General features: G+C 35.6%; 1 protein-coding gene across 1 annotated transcript in view; it reads left to right on the top strand.

Moving 5' to 3' along the window:
* Window positions 1-27069, top strand: part of LOC113517246 (TNF receptor-associated factor 4) — a 136088-nt gene that overhangs the window by 1930 nt on the left and 107089 nt on the right. The window contains exon 2 of the mRNA XM_052894888.1: window positions 16517-16568. Within this exon, the coding sequence (XP_052750848.1) occupies window positions 16517-16568 (52 nt within the window). The remainder of the gene's footprint in view (window positions 1-16516; window positions 16569-27069) is intronic.

The raw sequence follows: 27069 nt of genomic DNA, 5'->3' as shown, positions 1-27069 counted from the left end.
ACAAATTTATTACGCCAACGTCGTCGGATTAATGATTAAGTTTTTTAGAAGCGTATTAGATTATATATATATATATACTGTATACTGTTAGTGTTAGTAATTTGAAATTTTGCATTAAAGTTTTTAAAAAAGTGAGAAAAGAGAGAGACTTCTCAACTCGTCTGTATTTTTTTAATGTATTTTTTTTTATATATATTCACTGAATTTAATAGATTTTGACAATTATTTTTTTCAATAGATGTGTCTCACTCCTGTATGGTTATGTACAATATTAACGCCGTTTGTCATTGCCAAGCAAAACTCTAATGAAGAAATAAAGATTATAAAAACAATGAGATTAATTAATATAAATTTTGAGGAAAAATGGTAATCGTACGAGCAAGCGTGGTGAGGGACGACCCCCCACTAGATGGAGCGACGACCTCGAAAGTGTCGCGGGTAGTCATACTTTGTCTGAGCCTAGTTAATAAACTGGACATTGCGGGCATAGTGAGTTTTGATATGGTAACAAGTTTGTATGTATGTACCTATGTACAAGTATGTAGTCATTTCCTTGAAAGCCTGACTGGTTTGTGAGGAAGCTCCAATTACACCAACTAACGGTATTACGTTATTTAAGAAGATTACGCATGTTGCAGTCAATTATTGAAATCAGTTTTATTGTCAAATAAAAAATAAAATTTCATAATAATGTTTATAGTGCTGCAAGTTATATAGGATTACAATCCATGCTAATATTATAAATAAATGATAAAGTCAGTTTGTTTGTATTAAAAAAAATAATTACTTTTTTTTTTATTCAACTTAGAATGGCAGACAAGCTGACGGCCCACCTGATGGAAACTGGTAACTGTCGCCTATAGACATGAGCAGTACAATAGACATAACAGAGTATACTGTTTCGCCCATGATACCCCCTATGCGTTGCCATCCCCGAGGACTCAGGTGTTATTCCTCTGTACCCAGTAAATTCACTGCTATATCCCACCCTTCAAACCGAAACACAGCCATGCAAACACAACTGCTTAACAGTTGAAACAGGGGGGAAAGGGATTGTTAGTAATGGAGACTGTAAATCCCATTGCTAGCAATATACCCAACCAGGTCGACCTCCTCGCGTTTCTCCCTGTAAACTATCATGGTTAACTCCTGACGAATTCATCATGATGGGCTAACTGGCCTGTTTTCATTCTCATCTATCACCCTTCACTGGTGCTCCGCCAGCGTATCCCGTTAGCGCAGGCAGGGTTGCCATATCATTTTCACCCATCAAAAATAAAAACGGTTGAAACACGAATGGGACAGAGGTACCCAGGCAATCGACTTTTGTACAAAGTCCCCCTCTGGTAAATCTGTCAATTATATATCAATGTACACATTGTAGATAGATAGATAGATAGATACTCTTTATTGTTTCCTCCAAAAGATTACAATAGTAAACTTATTATATAATATAAATAATTACAAGAAATAATCACAATGAGAAAACAATGGGCGACCTTATCGCTAAGAGCGATCTCATCCAGGAAACCTTTGGATGGAGAGGAGTAATTATAAACAGTTTGGTGGGAGGCACGATGAAAAATTTTGTTAGTTCTAAATATGGGAGATGGGATTGTAATGCGGTATTGAACATAAATGTTTAATGAAATAAGTAACCTGAGATAAATAACCATGGACAGAACGGCGCGGACGCGGCCAGTGTGTGCGGTTTCCCATCGGTGTAACTTACAGCCGGTCGCAGGTTCGATTATGTTGTTTTATACAAATATTCTTAAGGTGAAGACTATTCATTTATTTATTTAACTCTTTATTGCACCAAAAAACATAAAAATAAACAATGACATATAAACAATTCAAGTGAATTTACTGGGTACGGAGGAATAACACCTGAGTCCTCAGGAATGGCAACGCATAGGGGGTATCATGGGCGAAACAGTATACTCTGTTATGTACATGGTACTGCTCATGTCTATAGGCGACGGTTGCCACTTTCCATCAGGTGGGCCGTCAGCTTGTTTGCCATTCTAAGTTGTATAAAAAAAAAGAAATACAGTAGCATGGAGTACAGATTAAAATATACATATATAAAGGTACAAATGGCGGTCTTATCGCTAGGGCAATCTCTTATGCTATGCGACTATGCGAGAGAATCCTTGTTCTTTCCTTACTCCTCACATTTCTATTTAATATCAATTTCCTAAAGGGGGCGTGAGGGATTAGCTTCTTAAACACCCCAGTAGAGGTTTTGTCAGTAGTTACCACGGTTGGCAGGCGGGTTGACAACCGCAGTTAGGTTTTGGTTATCACCAGAGGGAGACTGTACAAAAGTCGATTGCTTGGGTACCTTTGTCTCATTCGTGTTTCAACCGTAATGCAATTGTGTTTGCATGGTTGTGTTTCGGTTTGAAGGGTAGGATATAGCGTGAATTTACTGGGTACAGAGGAATAAGACCTGAGTCCTCAGGAATGGCAACGCATGGGGGGTATCATGGGTGAAACAGTATACTCTGTTATGTCTATGGTACTGCTCATGACTATAGACGACGGTTACCACTTTCCATCAGGTGGGCCGTCAGCTTGTTCGCTATACTAAGTTGCATAGAACAAAACATATTTTTATTTTTATATATTTTTTTAAAGTCTTTCTTTGATAATCCAAATATACAGTATACGTGACATATTATTTCATTGTTACTCCATTCATAATCATTACAAAAAATACTTGTATTAACTTTTCCATAATTTGCTCTACAATAAATACTTGACCAGTTTCATTCATAGAGATATTGATTCGATTGTTTAATCTTTCACGAGAGACACAATCGTCGACAGATATTGTTTCTCGCTAGTGGTTCGCAAATCAGAATATATTTGTTATTCGAATAATTAGTAATTACAAATAAATGCAATGGATGCAAGTGGCTCAGGACCGTTCCTTATGGCAGTCTATGGGGGGGCGCCTATGTCCAACAGTGGACGAATAATGGCTGAAATCAAGATGAATGAATGATTTCAGCTGTTACTAGAAGCGTATAGTGAATGAAATCAGTAGTCAAATGCAATTAGTAATCGAGTGATTTGAAAATCGTTCGATAGAATCAAATGAATTGCTCATTCGAATAATTAGTAGTTGGATTAGTAAAGTCGCGCATCGCTATTTCTCACTAACTTAGCTCAAAAACAAACCTATTATTTCTTTAGCACTAAACGCATACAAATAACTAGTTTAACCGCTGATTAATTTACCCATCAATCAAAGTGCATAATCACCTTGATAGCTGCATGTACATAATTATAACAGTTTCCTAATGAAGTATTAAATTCTAACATATAATGGTATGCGGACACGTACCATCTAGTAAGTATATTCATGTAGGGGGGAGGAGATTGTTAGTAAGGCAGATTACTAGTCATATTGCTAACTATATACCCAGCCAGGTCGACCTCCACGTGGTCCCCCCTGGAAACCATCGTGTTGAATTCCAGGTGTATTTATCACGATGTTTTTTTTGATACAACTTAGAATGGCGAACAAGCTGACGGCCCACCTGATAGAATGTGGTAACCGTCGCCTATAAACATGAACAGTACCATGGACATAACAGAGTATACTGTTTCGCCCATGATACCGCCCATGAGTTGCCATTCCTGAGGACTCGGGTGTTATTCCTCTGTACCCAGTAAATTCACGCCATATCCCACCCACCCAACTGCTTCACGGTTGAAACACGAATGGGACAGAGGTACCCAAGCAATTGACTTTTGTACAAAGTCTCCCTCTGATGCTAACTGACCTGCCTTTTCATCCTTACCTATCATCCCTCACTGGTGTCCCGTCAGCGTATACCGTTAGCGCAGGCGGGGTTACCAATCCATTATCATCTGTTAAAAAAAAAGTATATTCATGTTTTTATTAAAGGTAAAAAACAAATAAATTTGCTTTCATATATATAATATTAAGTAAACATTTACAAGTAAAAGAAAGGATCTGTACAGCAGAAAATGTTAGTAGCAAGCCGGTTAGCTGACATATTCGGAACCTTGATCTTTTGTTTATTTTACCAACGTACATATGATATTTCCGCCATCTTCGGATTAATTAATGATTATTGCCAATTACCATGGAAAATTAAAAGCTCAAAACTGTACTAGTTTGGGTCTTGAGGGAAAGGGACTGTTAGTTATTAGGATTAACAGCTCTATTTCTAGTAATATAGGGTATATATCAGATCGACCTTCAAACGGTTCCATCTGGAAACCATCTTGGTTCATTCATTCATTTCAGCCATTATCCGTCCACTGCTGGACATAAGCCTCCCCCATAGACTGTCATAAAGAATGGTTCTGAGCTACCTGCATTCACTGACTCCCTGCAATGTGTTTCAGACCGTCACTCCATCTAGTGGGGAGTCGTTTTACACTGCGTTCTACAAAATTTATTCAGTGACATGAATTTTATATCAAAAAGAACTAACTTTTTTATGATATTAAGTCGATTAATGATATTATGATATTAATATAATATTAAAAAAAAAATTATATCATCCGATCTTCAGTGAAAGAAGCAAAATTAAAAATACGTAATTGGCTGCAATCTCTAACTTATGTGCATACATAGGATCTGATGAAACCAATTTTCTAAAATATTTATTGAAATGCAAGCACACAACACACACGCACACACACGCACACACACACACACACACACACACACACACACACACACACACACACACACACACACACACACACACGCACACACACTCACACACACACACACACACACACACACACACACACACACACACATACACACACGCACGCACGCACACACGAACTATTACAAATTATTATATATATTTATATTAAAATTATTTCTTTTTTTATACAACTTAGATTGGCAAACAAGCTGACGGTCCACCTGATGCAAAGTGGCAACCGTCGCCTATAGACATGAGCAGTACCATGGACATAACAGAGTATAACATAAACACAGCCATGCAAACACTGCTGCTTCACCGACAAATTATTATTATTATATTTCTTTTTCTCTGAAGCAAAATGTATTTTTTATTTCATTAATTAATATTTCACTTTGCGGTGATCAATCGTGAGATTGTAAATGTATATTAACAAGCTATATATCACGTCGATATCTGTAAACGATTTCATAACTGGATGGCATGTTTAGCGCGTATAAAGACATAATATTACGTTCCCTGTTGTCAAGTTGCCAACACGCAAAATTCAATAAAGATTTATATGTTTATTTACCTATTTGTATATATATATATATATGCAACTTTCTAGTTATTTCGGATTTGAGGTACATATCAACCGACTTCAAGGGGGGAAAGGGATATTATTCCTCTGTGCTCTGTAAATTCACTGTCATATCCCACCCTTAAAACCGTAACACAGTCATGTAAACACAACTGCTTCACGGTAGAAACACGAATGGGTCAGAAGTGTCCAAGCAAACGACTTTTGTTCAAAGTCTCCCTCTGGTAAACTTCCCATTTTTGCAAGATCTAGACGAGACATTATCATTAGTATACAGAATGTACACGAATAAACCAAGCCAATAAATCATCACGGTGTTCTCGGTCCATAGAATCGATTATACCGATTATTAAGCAAAATATCCGAGCGGAAACATCGAGATCATTCGCGACAAACCAACCGTATGCGCGCACGCACCCAACAAATGTGCTGTGGCAGGCAATTTTCTTTGTACCATCCAATCATTAGTTGAGTGAGGAAAAAATGTTTTTTAACACGCCAGCAATTAAAATTTGCAATTTTAATTGAGATTTTAATGTTAAACAGATAAGGTTGTGAATCTATTGTAATGCGGACGCCATATATCTCTGTAGAGCCGTCGACAGAAGTTTATTAAACGAGCAGTTATCAACTTAGATCATAAGAACAGTATAATTATAATATTATCAAATTATTTATTAGTGGGAGATTTAAAGCTAAGTTGTATGAATGAATATCCCTGTCTTATGTCGGCTGCCAAGCTTGAATATTTATATTTTTAGTGGTTTAATTCTATTTTTTTATACAACTTAGAATGGCAAACAAGCTGACGGTAACCGTCGCCTATAGACATGAGCAGTACCATGGACATAACAGAGTATACTGTTTCGCCCATGATACCTCCCATGCGTTGCCATCCCTGAGGACTCAGGTGTTATTCCTCCGTACCCAGTAAATTCACGCCATATCCCACCCTTCAAATCGTAACACAGCCATGCAAACGCAACTGCTTTACGGTTGAAACACGAATGGGACAGAGGTTTCCAAGTAAACGACTTTTGTACAAAGTCTCTCTATGGTAAAAAAATTCAAGACCTTCATTTTTAAAAATATCAGTAACCCTCATGTGATGGGGGGGGGGGGGGAGAAGGAGTGTTAGTAATGCTGAGTACCAGTCTCACTGCTAGCAATATATCCTGTCAGATCGCCCTTCACGTAGTCCTCCCTGGAGACTATCGTGCTGAATTCCAGGCGTATTCATCACAGTGGGCTGACTGACTTGTCTTTTAATCTTCACCTATCATTCCTCACTGGTGCCCCGCCAGTGTATACCGTTAGCGCAGGCGGTGTTACCATTCCATTGTCATCCATTAAAAAAAAAGACAATCATTCTTGTGTTATTTCTTGTCACGTCACGGATCCATCTTAACATTCGCTCCATGCAGTCGCCTTTCATCCGTCATCTTTACAGGCCAACACTCAGATCCATACAAGACGTAACTAGCGTATTATAAATATCATTATATATATTATCACCAGAGGGAGACTCTGTACACTACTTCTACCGGAAAGCAGTTGTGTTTGCATGGCTGTGTTTCAGTTTGAAGGATGGGATATGGCAGTGAATTTACAGGGTACAGAGGAATAACACCTGAATCCTCAGGAATGGCAACGCATGGGGGTATCATGGGAGAAACAGTATAAACTGTTATGTTCATGGTAGTGCTCATGTTTACAGACCACTTTGCATCAAATGAGTCGTCAGCTTGTTTGCCATTCTAAGTTGTATAAAAAAATTATATTATAATTTATAGCTGTAATTTTTTCTAAGTTTTATGAGATAATGTTTGATTATTATAAATTAATAGCATAAAATAGTTCGTAAATTACTTCGATGAATATAAACGATGTTATTTATTTACGAATAAATTCTTAAAGGTGACAGCGCAGGTGTTTGTCTGCATGACTATGTTTTGATAAAACTAGTAATTTAATTGTGAAGCGGTTTAGTAAATGGAGACAACGAGTTTTTAATCTAAAAATTGTTGTGTATCGATTTAATATATATATATATATATATATATATATATATATATATATATATATATATATATATATATATATATTTTTTTTTTTTTACCAATTTAAATAAAAGGAGGAATGTTCCCAAGTCGGTTGTATATTTTTATGTTTGTTACTCATAACTCTGTTATTCATTTACAGATTTTACCAGAGGGGGACTTTGTATGAAAGTCGTTTGCTTGGGCACCTCTGTCCCATTCGTGTTTCAACCGTGAAACAGTTGTGTTTGTATGGCTGTGTTTCTACAGATATATTAGATATCGACAATTGGATAGATTAGATAAATACAGAAGTATTTCAGTTTTAATATTAAATAAATGGTTTTGGCATAATTTATAAAATTATAGTGGAAACAAAAAGCTACTTTTTTTGATAAATGAAAATGGGATTGTAACCTCGCCTGCGCTATTAACGCCGGGACCCCACCAGTGAAAATTGATAGGTGAGGCTGAAATAGCGGGTCAGTTAGCACATCATGACGAGTTCGCATGGAATTAAGCACAATGATTTCCAGGGACACCGTGAGGAGGTCAACCTGACCAGTGACTATTCCTTCTCCTTCAAAATCTACTTGACTATGAGGAATTTGTATGTCATCCTTATATGCTACAGCCTCAATGGTCGCATACAGCGCGGTTTCAGAGATGTTTCCTCCACGAATACTCAGGTTATGGAATGAGCTCCCTGTCGAGGTTTTCCCAAGAGACTACAGGATTCTTCAACAGGGGGCTAAAGAGGTTTCTTCAGGGTCGGCAACGCGCGCGTAATACCTCTGGTATTGCAGGTGTTCGGTAACCGCTTACCATCAGGTGAGCCGAATGCTTGTTTGCCACCTCAGTGGTATAAAAAAAAAAGAAATTGCATGACACAGCATGGAAAAACTTGTACGATGAATAAGGATTAGTTATCTCGAGTATTCGATTCAAAGCAACTCGTAGTTATTGCGTTATGGGTACGTTCGTGCGTTCCGCTGTCTGTCTGCGATAATATGAATATTTGCGAATGGTACAATCGACGAGAAAAGTGTTCGTGATTAGCGGGGTCAATGACCCAATGCGGGGGAAGGGATTTTTTTTAATGGGTGATAATGGCATGGTAATCCCGTCTGCGCTATTGGTATACGCTGGCGGGGCACCAGTGAGGGATGACAGATGAAAATGAAAGCAGAATGCAGGTCAGTTAGCCCATCCTGACGAATTAAACTAGAATTAGTCACGATGGTTTCCAAGGGGAACCACGTGGAGGTCGACCTGACAGGCTATATTGCTAGTAATAGGGCTATTTGACCCCATTACTAACAATCCCTTTCCCCCGGAAGGGATTGTTAGCAATGTGGTGGTTAGACCTCATTGCTATTAATATATCCCATCAGGTCGACTTTCACGCGGTTCTCCCTGAAAACCGTCGTGACTTATTTGTCGTTGAATTCGTCACGATGAGCTAACTGAGATGCCTTTTCATTCTCACTTGCAATTCCTCACTGGTGCCCCACTAGTGTATACCGATAGCGGAGGTGGGGTTATTATTCTATTATTATTCATTAAAAAAAAATACCCAATATGGATTTTTGAGTTTAACCCCCTCATTCATAAAAACTACAACCTTCTACAAACCTATTTTAACTACTTCACTGTTTTGTCATTATCTTTCAAATTGGGAATTTAATGTAAAAAGAGACAAAACAATTCAATGGCTAAAATAGGTATATGAGAGTTAAAACGTTTTTAACATTAAGTTTTTTTGTATTTTTAAAGGGTGAAAATGAAACAATGCCTGCACTATTGGTATACTCTGGCAGGGCGCAATGAGAGATGACAGATTTACTGTCAAACCGTGCTAAAATAGCAGAATATTAATGTAAATACTAACATTTGAGAACGAAATGTAAAGTATTAGTATCACACGCAAGCTCAAGAGGTTTAAGTGGTACCAAAATGCATAGTTTTTTCAATTAAATATGAAACAATAAATTAAAAAAAAAGAAGGTCCGTTGGCTCATCGGAAATGAAATGAAATGAAATGAAATGAAATGAAATGAAATGAAATGAAATTTATTGCGATGAATGTGGTAAGTTTAGATAACATTATACATTTTGTGTAACCATGACATTCAGCCAGCTTGGCATGCAACATTTTATATGTATTATTAATAATCAACTATTAATTAGAAGTCATATTACTAAAGCCACATTGAAGTTCAAATTATTATTGTAAAATTATACATGCATGTCATTATTTTTCAGTAGGTTACGTCCGTCATACATTTACAAATATGTGTTGCATACAATATTCTACATTCTAGATTCAATTATATAATGTCGTCCATTTTACTTGCAAAATAATCTTTCAGTGTATAAAAACATTTTGTTATTAACCATTTACATAAAATGACTTTAAACCTTTTTAAACACAGATCAGTAAGTGAATTTGGTAATTTATTGTAAATTCTTATACACGATGAGTAACTGTTACTATGATATAGACGTGTTTTTATGTTTGGTAGCTTAAGCCTTCCAGGATGTCTAATAGTAAATTTATAGTAGTCATCTTTTTTTACAAATAAATAAGAATGTTTTTTCACAAAGAGGCAACACTCCAATATGTATATTGATGGAACCGTGAGTACTTTCAGCTGCTTAAATAGTGGCGTACAAGGTGTCATAGGTCGCTTATTACAGATGGCACGGATACATTGTTTCTGAGTTATAAACGCTCTGTTAATATTTACCGAATTTCCCCATAATAGTATACCATATTTAAGGTTTGATGCCACATGTCCATGATATGCCATGACTGCTGCTTTTTGATCTACTAATTTGGTTAATTTCCAGAGAGCATAGACAAATCTGTTTAATTTATTACATATTTTTATTACGTGGTTTTTCCACGAGCATTGGTTATCAATAGTAATACCAAGAAATGAAATTTCTTTTATTTCATTTATTAATTTTTCACGAATTGTAATTATTAATTGATCACTTTTTGGTCTTTTATTATAAAATCTCATATATTTCGTTTTTTCAATATTAATTTCTAAGCAATTTGAGTCGAGCCATTCTACAACATTAGCAATAGTATCACAGATATCAGTATTGAAATCTGTTTGTGGAGTTTGTGATATTACTACTGAAAAATCGTCCGCAAATAAGGTGCATTGGTGTTTAGTTACATTTGGTAGGTCATTTATATATATTATAAATAACAGGGGTCCTAAAATTGTTCCTTGGGGAACTCCCACATCATTAACAGAGGTTTTGGATTTATAATGTATTTCTTCAGCATGATCATTAATTCCACTAATTTCGACATATTGACGGCGATTTTCTAGGTAACTAGTTAGCCATTGTAATACAAGTCCTCGTAGACCATATTTTTCACATTTTTTGAGAAGAATGTCATGGGATACACAATCAAATGCTTTGCTCATATCAAAGAAAACTGCAACTGTGTCAATGTTCTTGTCAATATTTTCAGTTATTGTCTTTATAAGCTTAAATGCAGCTAAAGAAGTAGATTTTCCTTTACGAAAACCATGTTGGTCATCTTTTAAAATTTTGAATTTGTCTAGAAAAGCAACGATTCTTGTATATATTGCCTTTTCAAACACCTTTGCTATTATTGGTATCAAGGAAATAGGTATGTAATTATCTACTAACTGTTTGTCATATTTCTTATAAATTGGTTTTATTACTGAAATTTTAAGTAAATCTGGAAATGTCCCTTCTATGAAAGATAAGTTTATTAAATAACTTAAAATTGGAGATATTATATGTGTACAGGTTTTTAATAACTTTGTTGGAAACTCATCATATCCAACGGATTCTGTATTATTTAAAGATATGATGATTTTATATATTTCATCGCATGTTGTTGGTGATAGAAACATACTGTTTTTCTGATAATTTATTTGAGTAAGTTTAGTCGGTTTTATTTTGTCATTATGAATTTTTTTACTATATTTATATAAAAGTCATTAAAAATGTTACATATGTCATTACAATTGGTTATAATCTTATTGTCATGATATAGTCGATGTATATATTTATCTCGCCTATAAAGTTGATCTTGTTTGTTTATAAGGTTCCAAGTGGCCTTATTTATATTCTTTGCTTTAGTTAGATATTTTTTATTATTTAGTTTTTGTGCTACATATATACATTGCTTTAAAGATTCAGCATATTTACGATACTGGGTCCTACTTTCTTGATTTTTCTTCTTGTAATATTTGAACCGCAATTTTCTTTTTGTGACACATGATTTTCTTAATCCCTTCGTAATCCATTCAGAATTCTTAGATTTGCTTGTTATTTTTATTTTATACATAGGAAAGCATAATTTATAAAAAAGAATAAGATTTTCGTAAAAAAAATTAAATGCGTCATTTAATTTAGTTGCTTCAAAAACCTCCATCCAAGAGAAACCACTCAAACATTGCACAAATTTATTCATATTGTCTTCGTTATGGTCACGCTTAAATTTAAACCACATCTTCTTCGGCTTTTGTTCTTTTAGAATTGGAACATGGATCGTTTGGCATGTCTCATGATCTGATAATCCTACCTTGTGTGTATGTCCTATAACATTGAAAACATTACTAATGATTTGATCGAGACAAGCATGTTGTCTTGTTGGTTCATTGATATGTATTGTAAATCCATAATTTTGGATTATTCTTATATAATCAGTCTGAATATTGCTATCTTTTAAAATGTTTATATTAAAGTCTCCTGCTATTATAATTTTATAATTTTTTTTGTATCGTAGTTTGTCTAATAAAGTTTCGAGTTTATTCAAAAATAACTGCGGGTCAGATTTAGGAATTCTGTATATACATATAATAAAGAACTTCATTTGTGGAATACTAATACCACAACACTCAAAAGTGCGTTCAGTAGCATATTCAGAAAGCATGGATATTTTGTTAAAACTGTAATGGTCTTTACATAGTATGCATACACCACCTCGTCGTTGATTTGGTCTGGAATAAAAATCTGCTAAACAATAACCCTGTATGTGTAAGTTTTTTTCATCATTGGACTTTAGAAAAGTTTCACTAAGGCATATAACTTCTACAGATGTGCCATTTGTTTTCAATTCATCTAGAGTTATTTGAAATATTTCTTGTTTATTTAATATACCAGCAATATTTTGGTGCATTATTACAATATTATTTTCATTGTCACTATTAATCTCGAAAAAAAGTCTTATCATTACGAACTTCCGATGTATTGCGCAGTCGTGGTGTCAGGGTTAACCTAGCACCATCAACGTAACTATTCTCGTCAATTTGTAAAATATCTGTACGTGTCACCTCTGATGCAGGATATTTATTTAATTTAGCTTTACGGGTATATAAAGACCTTGGGAAATAATCTAATAAAGTAGTCTGTACTGTAGTTCTAGAACGTCTTAACTCATCAAGTGAATTTGTATTATGTATTATTTTTTTGACTTGATTTTCTGATGGCATCAAGCATTTATTACTGTGTTTTAAAAATGGTAAGTATTTATCATTATAATCTAAAGAGTCGATTGTTAAATTTAATTTATTACAGATATAAGCATTAGATTTTAATTTTACTTCTAAGTAGTGGCAATTCCGAAAATTGTTACACAGTAAATGAATCTTTTTATTCAATAGTTTTACATTCAGGTGCTTATTTTCAAATATATTCAACAATATTACAGAACAGTTTTGTAGAGTTTTTAAAGCAATTGTTAATTCAATAAGTATACTGCAAGGATTAATGTCATTTTCGCCTATAATTAGCACAATTTTATCGGCAGAGGTTAATTTTAAATTGTGACACTCTTTCAGAACTTCTTTAGTTGATGCATAGGGCTTCGTTAATCCAGATATTTTGTATTTTTCGTATTTGTTATTCCATCGCGAGTAGGTCAGAGCACTGGCAAGTCCTGTACCCTGTTGTGTACTTAATATTGTTATTTCTTTTTCTTTTGAGTGTATGTTTGTGTTCGTCGAATCGATTCTTGATGTCTTACAAGAGTCACTTACATTATTATCACTTGTTTGTATAAACTCCTCCGTGTTTTTATAAACTTTTTTTATTGGATTGTTTATAAATGGTGATGAGTGTATATCTAAATCTAAGAAATCAATTTGTTTCTTAGTCAAGCTTTTCTGTTTTGGTGTTTTAATATGTTCTTTTCTATGTGTTGAAGGAGAACTTAAATGTAGCAGCTTACTGATTTTTAGATCTTTGCTTTTGATAATTTGTTGTAGATTGTTATTATTAAGTATTAATTTATCAATTTCCTCGTGTGCACCACTTAGTTGTAATTTTAAATCTTCTATAATATTCTTTAATTCTTCTAGTTCATTATAGCATACAGTGGATATGTCTGGGAGACTATAGAGTCTATTTGATGAAGATGACAATGGAGATGAAGTTTCTAGATTAGGAAGAGATTCATATGAGCTAGAATGAATCCCTCCCAATTTCTTTCGAATTGTTACATTGTCTTCTTCCATTTTTTTATATATTGAAATTTATTTAAATATGTAATATAATTTTTATTCTTATATTTCAATATTAGTTGATTACGTAAATTTATATTAATTATCAGTATTCCTCTAAATCTATATCAATCCCTTTGCAGTAGTGATCCACAACTTCTTGATTCGATATAAATGGCAGTCACTTGCTGAATCAGAGTAGTCAATAAGTATTCGAAAATAATTAATATATATAGTTAGTCAAGAGGCCGTATATATAGTTAGACAAAAAAATTAGTTATCGTTCAAGAGTTAGCTCCAAACTTGTATTTCTATGTACTAGTCTATGGAAGCATTATCTATGGAAGTATTGTCTATGGAAGTATTGTCTATGGAAGTATTGTCTATGGAAGTATTGTCTATGAAAGTATTGTCTATGGAAGTATTGTCTATGGAAGTATTGTCTATGGAGATCTTTTTATAATGTTTGTAGCACTTTCTATCAGATGAGATACCAAAGTCGATTTTTATTTTGATACCCACATTTGTGTATAATTAGATTTATGAAATTCGTAACCTTTCGTATTAGTTTTCAGCTATATTTAGTTATGTCTCACTTTATTTTGCACTGTTTTATGTAATTTGTTTAACTTTAATCTTGATGGTTGTTTTTATAATCTATATGTGGCGAGTAATACGATATATATTCGAAAAAATAATTTTAAATCTTTAATCACTTCAACACGCACCTCCACTTTTTTTTTGTAGTCGGAGAAGTCGTTTTCTTAGAAGATAGTTTTTTGACTTGAAAGAGTACTAGGTTGTTCCTTGTTCCTTCGGGAATACGGAAATAGAAAGAACTTTCTATTTCTAAAAGTTCGTAACAAGAATGATGTAAGTTAAAATAGGGTCGAAATAAATGTTATGGTGATTAGCTAATATTACGTGACTCCTCTCTCGTGGGTTGCCATTTTTGAGAAATGTGTTTATATAACTTTTGTTGAAGGATTAGTGATTGCACGAAATTTATTTCTTCTTTTTTTTTTTAGTAATTTTTGAGAAATTGCATTTTAATTCTGACCAACCTCAGAGTATTTAGGGAAAGAAAACTCTTTAAAAAATTCATATAAATATATTCCGCATTTTGAACTGTGTGTTGGTTAGTCAATAATTTGTTACAAGATTTGAAATAAAATATTTTGAAATGTAACACTTGCGTCGTTGGCTGTACACATCGACATGCAATTGATAGTCGCACGATGAGAACATGGATCCGATTTTATAATTGTATTAATATTTACTCGTTAAAACAACTAACCATGCTAATTGAACAGCGGTAGATATATAAAAATGTCGATCAGTTAATGCTGTTTTTTTTTTAACAATGAAATGGTTACCCTGCTCGCGCTATCGGTATACGCTGGCGGGGCACCAGTGGTAGATGAGGTGACGATGAAAGCAGATCAGCCCATCGTGATAAATTGCACTAGAATTAACCACGATGATTTCCAGGGGAAACACGTGGAGGTCGACCTGATAGGGGATATTGCTAGCAATGGGGCAGTTAGACCCCATTACTACCAATCCCTTTCCCCCAAATTAATGCTGTTATCTTTGTTATTATGTTTAATATATGACGAGATTTCGTCCACGTGACCGGGGTATGTTTACTGACCGGAGTAAAAAGTAAATTATGACCACCATCGCACGGGGGAAGGGATTGTTAGTAATGGGGAGGTTGGCCCTCATTGCTATCGATATAGCCTATCAGGTCGACCTCTACACGGTTTCCCCTGGAAGCTATCGTGACTAATTTATCATTGAATTCGTCGCAATGGGCTAACTGACTTGCCTTTTCATCCTCACCTATCACTTCTTACTGGTACCGCACATATTACGTGTGTACCAAATTTCATAGTAATTAGCAGTAGTTGTCACCTTTGACAAGCGGGTTGGCAACCGCAGTTGGGGTTTGGTGATGATTAAGAGGAACCATTCAGCTCTCTTAGTCGTTTCTTATAATACCCTTGTGAAAGGAAGGGATGGCCCATTCTGTGTGTGGGTCACACGGAAGTGATTTAAATTTTATATATATATATATATTTTTTTTAAATGACATTGTTGTACTTACCTCGGTGTGAACGTTATTTATTTATTTATTCATTAGTACAAATACGTGTACATGGCGGACTTAATGCTAAAAGCATTCTCTCCCAGTCAACCATAGGGAAGTGTCAGAATACTCGAATGCGGTACTAGTAATTATTGATATATGTACATACATACTAAAATTACATATATAAAGAAATATATATATAAATAACAAATATACTTACACAATAATGACATATACTATATTATACACGAAATTAAGAATAATATAAAGAACTTACTGCTCGGATAAAGTAATAAAGTAAGCGTGAACGTTTTTTTTTAAAGACTGTTTAGTCGGTAATCTCTTAATGGCATCAGGAAGCGCGTTCCAGAGTCGTGAAGAATGTAGGAGAAAAGAGTTTGAAGCGAAACCAGTACGGTGAGAGGGGAAAGATAATTGGAGAGTATTATTAGAACGAAGGTTACGATCGTGAGTTTCAAAAATATACTGGAATTTTCTGCTTAAGTAGTTAGGAGACTGGGGGTTTCGAAGAAGAGTGTAGAGGGTACAACGTTATGTACCTGAATTTATTTAATAGTTATTTTTTATTGTTTCAGTGAAGGCGTGTTCACGTGTCCGATGAACGCACCGCCCGTTGATTTCGCCAAGGTAAGGTCACGTTTATCTAATTTATTTTATCATTATTTTTATTTTATTTTATTGGCACATAAAACAGATTACAACCATAAGAAACTTAAGTAATAATTACATTTGTGATTCGGCTAGGTAATAATCCAATTATATTATGTGCACAGCTTGAGTAATATATTAAAAGAAAACACATAATATAAAAAGAAATAATTAAAATGTTATATAAATATATAAAAGATAAAACTATATAAAACTATATAATTATATATATAAAACTATATAACGTTATTGTCGTCATTATATCACCCTTTAACTGTGCACTGCTAAAGATAAGCTTCCCCCTAGGGGAGATTGGAAGTTGATATGGCAATATGCCATATTAGGTCGACCTCCACGTGGTTCCCCCTGGAAACTATCGTGAATAATTCTTGTTGAATTCGTCACGATGGACTAACTAAGCTGCTTTCATCTTCACCTATCATCCTTCACTGGTGCCCCGCCGATCTATACTGATAGCGCGGGTGGGGTTACCATTCCATTATCACCCATCAAAAAAAAACCTGTTGTAGATGGGGGAAGGGTATATGCAAGTCAAAAGCTAGTATAATACTAGCTTTTGCATTAAAAATAAGGGTTGCCAATTTGCTTTCTATAAACAATAGTGCCTATTATAAAATATGCTCTTAGCAGTTTAAATTCCTATGGTACAATCGTAAATTCTAATTAAAATTTAAAAAGATAGAGCAATAAAAGCATTAAAGAAGCAACTTTTATGGCTATTAAAAGCATAGAGGCGCGTGCGCGATGCGTGTGGTCAGTTGAAAGCAAAACAATAAAATGGTCCGAACAGCTGCCGGTAGATGGCGCTATTTACAATATCATTAACAAAGCCGCAGTAGCATTACAAGGGTTGAAGCTAATTTTATTGTCTCATAAAAAAAGCGAGAAACACATACAAACATTGTAGTTTTAAAAATTGGATTCTTTGAACGTGAAGGAATTTAAAAATAAACTAATTGTAACAAAGTTTTTTTGTAAGGAATGGTTTATTTAAAACGTTTTTGATGTTTTTTTTTCATAATGTATATTAAGTTAGGATCGGGAAAGTCAATGATAAATTAAACAAATAAAAAAAAACAAAGAGAATTTATTCTTAAGATGGCTGGACTTTTCGTGTTTTTTTTTTTCTTTCTTTATACAATATAGAAGGGCAAACAAGCTGACGGAAAGTGGCAATCGTCGCCTATAAACATGAGCAGTACCATGGACAAAACAGAATATACTGTTTCGCCCATGATACCCCCCATGCGTTGCCATTTCTGAGGACTCAGGTATTATTCTTCTGTACTCTGTAAATTCATGCCATATCCCTTCAAACCGAAACACAGCCATGCAAACACAACTGCTTCACGGTAGAAACACGAATGGGACAGAGGTGCCTAAGTAAACGACTTTTGTACAAAATCTCTTTTCTAATTTTGTGATCAATTTGCAATCGATTTTTGCGAAATAAACGTTGTTTTAAGAGTAAAACAAAGAGAGAGCTATCGCCGGGCCTATTTTTTTTTATTTTTTATAAAAACTATCGTGTCTCTCAAGATAGAGCAGACAATATACACTTACAAAATTTCATTAAAATTGAGAGCTAAAAATCGTATTTACATTTTTATATTATTATCATTCTTATATCAGCCGTTAACTGTTCCCTGCTGAACATAGGTCACCCTGATAAACAGGGCTTTGCCAATAGTTGCCATTTTTGGCAAGTGGGTTAGCACTCGCAGTCAGGCTTTGGTGATGTTCTAAGAGGGACGCTGCTGCCCATCCCTTAAACATTAGGTTCCGTTAGTCGCTTCTTACGACACCCACGGAAAAGGAAGGGGTGCCGGGACCACACGGACTCGTACATGAAGAACTACTAATGAATGACTTTAGCGATTAGAAGCAGTATAATGAATGAATATAATTAGTAGTCAGGGGGGAAAGGGATTGTTAGTAATGGGGTATAATTTCCTCATTACTAGCAATACACCTTATCAGGTGGACCTCCACGCGGTTCCCCCTGGAAACTATCGTGGTTAATTCTAGAAGAATTTGTCAGGATGAGCTAACGTACTTGCTTTCATTCTCGCCTATCGTCTCTCACTGGTGCCCCGCCAGTGTATACCGATAGCAGAGGCAGGATTACCATTTCATTATCATCCATTAAAAAAAAATTGTAGTCAAATGATTAAAATTTGCTGTCAACCGATTTTTAGATAAAATCGATAATTCGTATGAATTGCTCAGTCGAATAACTAGTAAATTCGCGCATCGCTAGCTAAGATTTAGACATTCATTCTAGATTTAGGATATAATGTAGGCATATCTAGGTAACTAACTGCACTTGTAACGTCGTAACGGTTTCTCCATGGTATTCCGCACGATACCCTCGTAGTGACGATCGTATAATTGAATTGGAAACCGACAGCGTGCGAACTGCGCCGGCGCAGGCCGCGTGCGAACTTGATACCCATTCTTGTGTCGTGTGGTATGCGTTACAAGACTTTGAAGGATTTTCTTTATTTGTGACCTTGAATTAAATTGCTATATTTCTTTTATAGATTGCGTAGGATAATTATGTAAATACATATGTAATTCATGCTAATTGCATACATTTTTTTTTTATAAAACAAGCTGACGCCTCACCTGATGAAAAGTGGTAACCGTCGCCTATAGACATGAGCAGTACCATGGACATAACAGAGTATACTGTTTCGCCCATGATACCACCCATGCGTTGCCATTCCTGAGGACTCAGGTTTAATTCCTCTGTACCCAGTAAATTCACGCCATATCCCACCCTTCAAACCGAAACAGCCATGCAAACACAACTGCTTCACGGTTGAAACACGAATGGGACAGAGGTACCCAAGCAATCGACTTTTGTACAAAGTCTCCCTCTGGTAAAAGTAGTAATAGTAAGTTTATTGTACTTTAGACAAATATATGTATATGTATACTTAAAAAGCGACTTCATTTGTTAATGTACACACTAAAAAACTGAAAACTGAGAAGTGTTTACTAACCTAACCTAATACATAGGATTTATGTACTAATTTAAACGGGCGAAGTCGCGAGATACAGCTAGTACTACATTTGAGAAGTTTAATTCAAATAAAATTTAAAAAAAGAATGTAGGGTATATATATATATATATATATATATATATATATATATATATATATATATATATATATATATATATATATATATATATATATATATATATATAAAAAGTTTTCTATGAAAATTTAAAATGTGTGGTAACCATTGTATGTGTCTCAGCGATGGTGGTACAGTATATAGGTATATATTGAAGAAATTGAAAGAGCAACTATACGAGATGTGTTAAAGTAATAGGTAAGTATTGCTTTCTTTCTATCTAATGGATAATTGAATTTATAACACTGTAAGAATGTGCAGGCAACAGGACTTTTGTCCGCGGACATATTTCTCTATTGTATAAGCCAGGTTGTACAATCCGTGTTTGATGTAGCATGCGATTTAGGGACTAATATGTACGCCGAGGATCGCTTCTCGTTGGAATTTAAAACCTGGGAAAATGAAATATAAATGTTTTTATGTACAGCTTAAAGGCCTTTTATCTGCACAGGCTATAAGTATATTTTTTTTTTTTTGACGAATGAAAATGCTATGGTAACCCCTCCTGCGCTAACGGGATACGCTGGCGGAGCACCAGTGAAGGGTGATAGATGAGAATGAAAACAGGCCAGTTAGCCCATCATGATGAATTCATCAGGAATTAACCATGATAGTTTCCAGGGAGAACCGCGAGGAGGTCGACCTGGTTGGGTATATGGCTAGCAATGGGATTCTCAGTCTACTAACAAACCTTTTCCCCCCGCTATAAGTATATTGTATTTTCAATTGACTTCAAAAATACTTCTAAAACGCCTACGAGAAAGGAAAGGGGCTCTTTCTATATTGGGATCACATGGCTTAGGTACTACGAGTGTCATCATTATATTTTTTTTTATACAACTTAGAATGGCAAACAAGCTGACGGCCCACCGGACGGAAAGTGGTAACCGTCGCATATAGACATGAGCAGTACCATGGACATAACAGAGCATACTGTGTCGTCCATGATACCATCCATGCGTTGCCATTCCTGAGGACTCAGGTGTTATTTCTCTGTACCCAGTAAATTCACGCTATATCCCGCCCTTCAAACTGAAATACAGGCATGCAAACACAACTGCTTCACGGCTGAAACACGAATGGGACAGAGGTACCTAAGCAATCGACTTTTGTACAAAGTCTCCCTCGAGTCCACTGTAAGTGGGTTACTAAAAAGAGTCATCCTACATTTAATTTCATCCTCCAAGGCTTGTATTGGCTGTGCTGTTCTCGTATTAACTTTGTGAGGATTGAAGCTAATTTGAGAAGTAGGATTGGAGTAACCTGTCGAACATACATTTGAATATTTATTAAATGAATTAACTAAATATCAATTTTAATTAATTTAATCGACACATCATTATTACAATTAGGAATCTGATGATTAATTGATTTAATTGATAACTCATTCATTAAGATGATGCGACCATGCCAACAGAAAGCTTCGTCACAGATAAACATCGTAATAGGCACTATAGGTTTCGTATACCCACCGCCTATCATCCTGGTCCTTCGAGCCGGATGCGCGTGAAAAATGGACTTAAATTACCAAATTTGCTACAGCAACAACAAAAATCTTGCACGCTTTTTGCCACCATCCCGCGGCCAATCAACGGTAATTATTCGCTAATTCGACAATTAAAAATCAATAATACCTACCAAACCAATACATGGGAGTTTGGCACGCGAAGTACGTGAACGCATATTCTGTTAACAAATATCTTTATAGGTAAATTTTGTATAATATGAACTTTATTGTCTACGACTTAGGAGTCAAAATAACAGCAGTAAAAATGGTAGTATAATGTCAATCACCTTTAAAGACGACCTTGCAATGTTAACCAGTCACGCGACAGTGTAGCTGTCTCGCTCTAGCTTATGAAAGGTGTTGTTGAATAAATAGGCTCTCCCACTCATGCAATAACACCGGCTACCCATTTCTCTCGTTTGTTGTATACATGCGAGTGAAAAGGACATTTGTAGTTTGTTCTCATTAATCGCGGTAGATGGCGCTACGTAGTTATAGTTGATCACCGTTGTATTATGTTTAGGTATTTATAAAATTTCATAAATATAAGAATATGGTATTCCACAAAGTAAGCTATAATATAAATCATCATTCACTGATCTTAATTGTGCAAAATATTTATTATTTTTGCGATTCAAACTTATTGGTTATTGATATACAAATAAAGAAAATATTAAATTTATTACACAAAATATGTATAATAACATTATTATACAGTCGGTAAACTTTGTTTCAGGGTCAATATTGATAGATCATTATACATTTTTAAAATAACTGATTCATCTTTTTATTTGAATAAAAAATTCTTGTAAATATATTTAATTGATGTAGTATTTAGTCTTTTTAAAAATGACAAGTCGTCTATTATTTAATATTTAAAATGGGTCAGTAAGTAGCTGTACTATTTTGTTATGTAAAATATAAAAAGGATCAATCTATTCAATCTTAATACTTCTTTGCATACTGGTGGAAATTTCCATCATAACATTGAATGCCTAAAACGTATATAAAAGACCAAGTTCATTTTAAGTTGATTGTGTCTGGATAATTTTTTAATGTCCATTGCAGAAAAAAAACATAGCTGTGAAATTTAATTGTTTAAACCATTTTTCCTTTAACTTTAAACATGAATTATATCACTATGATTATATGACTTTGATTTCACTAATAAAAAAATCATGCAAAGAAGTGTTAAAAATCTTTATGTTATTTATTGTCTATCAAAAATCGTTGCAAATATTGTAGTTTCTAATTCGACCATAAAGCTCTTATGTCATCGGCCTTGCGGGAGCTTACGGGTGCGCGGGCGCAGGTCGTGAGAACGCAGGCAAACGTGACACATCTGTGGCGATCTGAGCAGCATACGCATGCCGATGGAAACGATATCAGTTAGTGCTATATGCATTTGTCTCATTAATGATTTTAATCTATCTTCACACCAAGTTCTTTGCGTGGTTTCTGTGATAAAAGCTTTTATTCTGTTTTTTTTTAATGGATGAAAATAGAATGATATATATTGGGCATTTTTTATTGTATATATATATATATATATATATATATATATATATATATATATATATATATATATATATATATATTATGGGTGATAATGGAATGGTAACCCCTTGCGGGTATACTCTACCCGGGCTACAGAGAGGGATGATAGGTGAAGACGAAGCAGGCCAAATGGCCCATCGTGATGAGTTTATTAAAATAAGAACGAACGACGAAGACGGTTTCCAGGAGGAACCGTTGTTACCTTCATCATCATTATCATATCACAGCCTTTAACTGTCCACTGCTGAACATAAACCTCCCCCTTGGGGGGGGGGGGGGGGGGGGTTTGCCAGTAATCGTCACGCTTGGCAGCCGGGTTAGTAACCGCAATTTGGCTTTTGGTGATGTGTTAAGAGGGACGCTGAAGCCTATCCCTCCACCATAAGTTCCCTTAGTCGCCTCTTATGACAGGCGGGAAAGGAAGGGGTGGCTTATTCTATGCCGGGACCACGCGGCGATCCTTATAACATTAATATAGACAAAAATAATATCAGTAACAGTTTTTTGCTCCATCATTTAAAAGAACAAAAACGGGCCACAAATTTCATGGTGTCAATATTTTTTTAACTTAACGGCTGTGGAAACAAAGAATTAATAATTGTTCAGCAATTAGTCTTTCAAACTGAACAATGGACGGACAGTCAAGAGTTTTGGGTCACATGTGAACATGTGGCTAACATACGGCCGGACGCATTCAAAATTTACAATATGCAGAAGTTAATTTGTTTCTTAGACAAGTTATAACAAAAAAAAGAAATATTAGCTTTAACAACGCCTTTGTCCTTGTGACCATATTATGTTATTTTTTTTATAGATGTTAATGGAATGGTAACCCCGCCTGCGCTAACGGAATACGTTAGTGGGGGGGGGGGGGGGGAAGGGATTGTTAGTAATGGAGACTGAATATCCCATTACTAGCAATATACCCGACCAGGTCGACCTCCACGCGGTTCCCCCTGGAAACTATCATGGTTAATTCCTAAGGAATTCATCATGATGGACTAACTGGCCTGATTTCATTCTCATCTATCACCCTTCACTGGTGCTCTGCCAGCGTATCCCGTTAGCGCAGGCGGGGTTATAATACACCATTTTCACCTATCAAAAAAAAATACGTTAGTGGGGCCCTAGTGAAACATGGTAAGTGAGGATGGAAAGGCAGCCTGTGCTGACGCTATATGCTGGCGGGGCACCAGTGACGGATGATAAGTGAGGAAGTAAAGGCAGATCAGTTGGCCCATTATGACGAATTCAACTATAAATTAATCACGACGGCTTTCAAGGGGAACCGCGTGGAGTTTGACCTGATAGAGTATATTGATAGCAATGGGGACTAACTTCCCCATTACTAACAATCCCTTCCCTCTCCCCTCTCCCTCACAAACAGTCAGGGGAAATATCTTCTAATGTAAAGACAAACACATTAGCTTTTTCCTAATGCTTGCGTTTCCTAAGGCTCCTAGAATTGCAGGCGTTTATAGGCTTCGGTAACCGCTTACCATCAGGTGGGCCATGTGCTTGTTTTTTTTATACAACTTAGAATGGCAAACAGACTGACGGCCCACCTGATGGAAAGTGTTAACCGTCGCCTATAGACATGAGCAGTACCATGGACATAACAGAGTATACTGTTTTGCCCATGATACCCCACATGCGTTGCCGTACCTGAGGACTCAGATTTTATTCCTCTGTACCCTGTAAATTCACTGCCATATTCTACCCTTCAAACCGAAACACAGGCATGCAAACACAACTGCTTTACGGCTGAAATACGAATGGGACAGATGTACCCAAGCAAATTACTATCGTACAAAATCTCCCTCAGGTATGCCATCTTGTTTGCCATCGCAGTGGCATAAACAGACTGTGGATACGTTAAATATTTATCAAATATTTCTAAACAGGTTCCTGTTTTAACTACACGTTTCTGGGATATCAAATTGCATAATAACAAACATAATTATTACGTACATTGGGTTTGCATACAAATATTTGTTTGAGCTGATATTTCTTGGCATATTTTATTACCTACAAAGGGCCGTTGGTATTGTGTATTTTAAATGCAGCTGTTTTCTTTGTACACTCTATATAGTTATAATTTTACTAGCTATTTTCCGTGGCTTTGCTCTCTAATAAATTATATTTAATTTATTTATATTTTATACTTTAGTGTACGCACTAATAATAGATAAAAACATATGACAGGGGTAAGCAAATGTACAAAGAATCTTTCTTCCCCATCGGTTGTTGGTTCTTCGAGCTATGTGATCGGCCCATTGCCACTTCAGCTTGCTTATCCTTCAGGCTTTGTCGGTCACTTTGGTTCTTTTGCGGATATCCTCGTTTCGGATTCTATCACGCAAAGAGACTCCGAGCATAGCCCTCTCCATAGCCCGCTGAGTAACTTGTAGCTTTTGCATACGGGCAATCGTGTTGGACCATATTTCGGTTCCGTAAGTCATCCCTGGCAACACGCACTGGTTCAAGACCTTCATCTTCAAACTTTTTTTTTTATACAACTTAGAATGGTAAACAAGCTGACGGCCCACCTGATGGAAAGTGGTAACCGTCGCCTATAGACATGAACAGTACCATGGACATAACAGAGTATACTGTTTCGCCCATGATACCCTCCATGCGTTGTCATTCCTGAGGACTCAAGTGTTATTCCTCTGAACCCTGTAAATTCACGCCATGAACCACCCTTCAAACCGAAACACAGTCATGCAAACACAACTGCTTTACGGTAGAAACACGAATGGGACAGAGGTACCCAAGCAATCGACTTTTGTACAAAGTCTCATTCTGGTAATAATCTAAGAAGTTGAATGCATTATACATCTCTGAATCGTAATATTCATGAGCTCTATTGTACATCAGTACGTATTTTCACGCGTCGCTGATAGATAAGGGTCCAGGGTTCGAACCCGATGGCGTCACACAGCACAAAGGCTTGAATAGATATGGAATTCCTCTTTCAATAGCTAGTTATGCTGCGGATCGAATTTCTTTTATTCGGATTTGTCTATTTTAATTTAAATTTTAATATCCGTGTGATCGTGTCCTTTTTTTAACAAGATAAAGGATGTGCATGGAACAACAAACGTATTGGGATGTATGTCATTTGATCGTTATATGCATCAATCAACGTAGACAGGGAAATGTAATAAGAATATTTATTATTGCTTAATTCAATACGAATACGAAAATTTTATACGATTTTTTTTTTATTTTAATAACACAGGTGGCAAATGAGCATGTTACTCACCTGATGGTAAGTGACTACCGCTGTCCATGATCACCCACAACACTAGCGGCATTACAGGTGTGCTGCCGGCCTTTTAAAAGGGAATATGCTCTTCTCTTGAAGGCTATGATGTCGTATCGGTTCGGAAATACTGCTGCTGGAAGTAGGCGACGATTACCACTTTCCATCAGGTGGGCCGTCACCTTGTTTGAAAAAAATATATCTCTTAAGATTTTTTTTGACTGATTCACTTTGAAAGTAGTGTTTTTTTCAGGCATTTAAGGACCTTGTTGCAAGGATTAACAATGATTTTATCTATAGTAAGGTTGCTGTACCTTGTAACCATTTCCATCAGGCAAGCCGTAACCTTATTCCCTGGGGGGAAAGGGATTGTTAGTAATGGAGACTGAGAATTCCATTCCTAGCAATATACCCAACCAGGTCGACCTCCTCGCGGTCCCCCTGGAAACTATCGTGACTAATTTATCGTTGCATTTGTCACGATGGCCTAACTGACCCGCCTTTTCATCCTCACCTATCACCCGTATTCCGTTAGCGCAGGCGGGGTTACCATACCATTTTCACCCATAAAAAAAAAACAATCCCTTCCCCCCAAGTATGGGTATTAAACGTTCACACGATCTCCAAGCAAACTAATAGTAAACGAATCACCATACTTTGTATTGAGTCAATGAGTCATAGTTTAAATGGTTCAGATCTTGTAAGACAGATGCGTTATCTCATACATCTCGTGAGTATTATACAAGCGGTGCATTATACCTTAGGGTCCCGCATTTAAATTGAAATATTAATCTCTATAGTTACCCCGTAGATCATTGACCTTTATGAAAAGCCCCAATTTGGGTATATTCATGTAATCTGTGATGCGGCGTTAAGGTGGCGACTGCTATCGAAGATATTTTATTTTTGTTTATATTTTATTTCAATAGGTACACATTACAGAGAATTAACAATGTTACATTAATTTATACAGTACAATAATG

Source organism: Galleria mellonella, unplaced genomic scaffold (assembly GCF_026898425.1).
Source record: "Galleria mellonella isolate WM207_F2 unplaced genomic scaffold, CSIRO_AGI_GalMel_v1 utg246, whole genome shotgun sequence".
In the NCBI taxonomy this organism is placed as follows: domain Eukaryota; kingdom Metazoa; phylum Arthropoda; class Insecta; order Lepidoptera; family Pyralidae; genus Galleria; species Galleria mellonella.
Note: the sequence above shows the minus strand (reverse complement) of the source record. Positions and strands in the feature narration are given on the sequence as shown.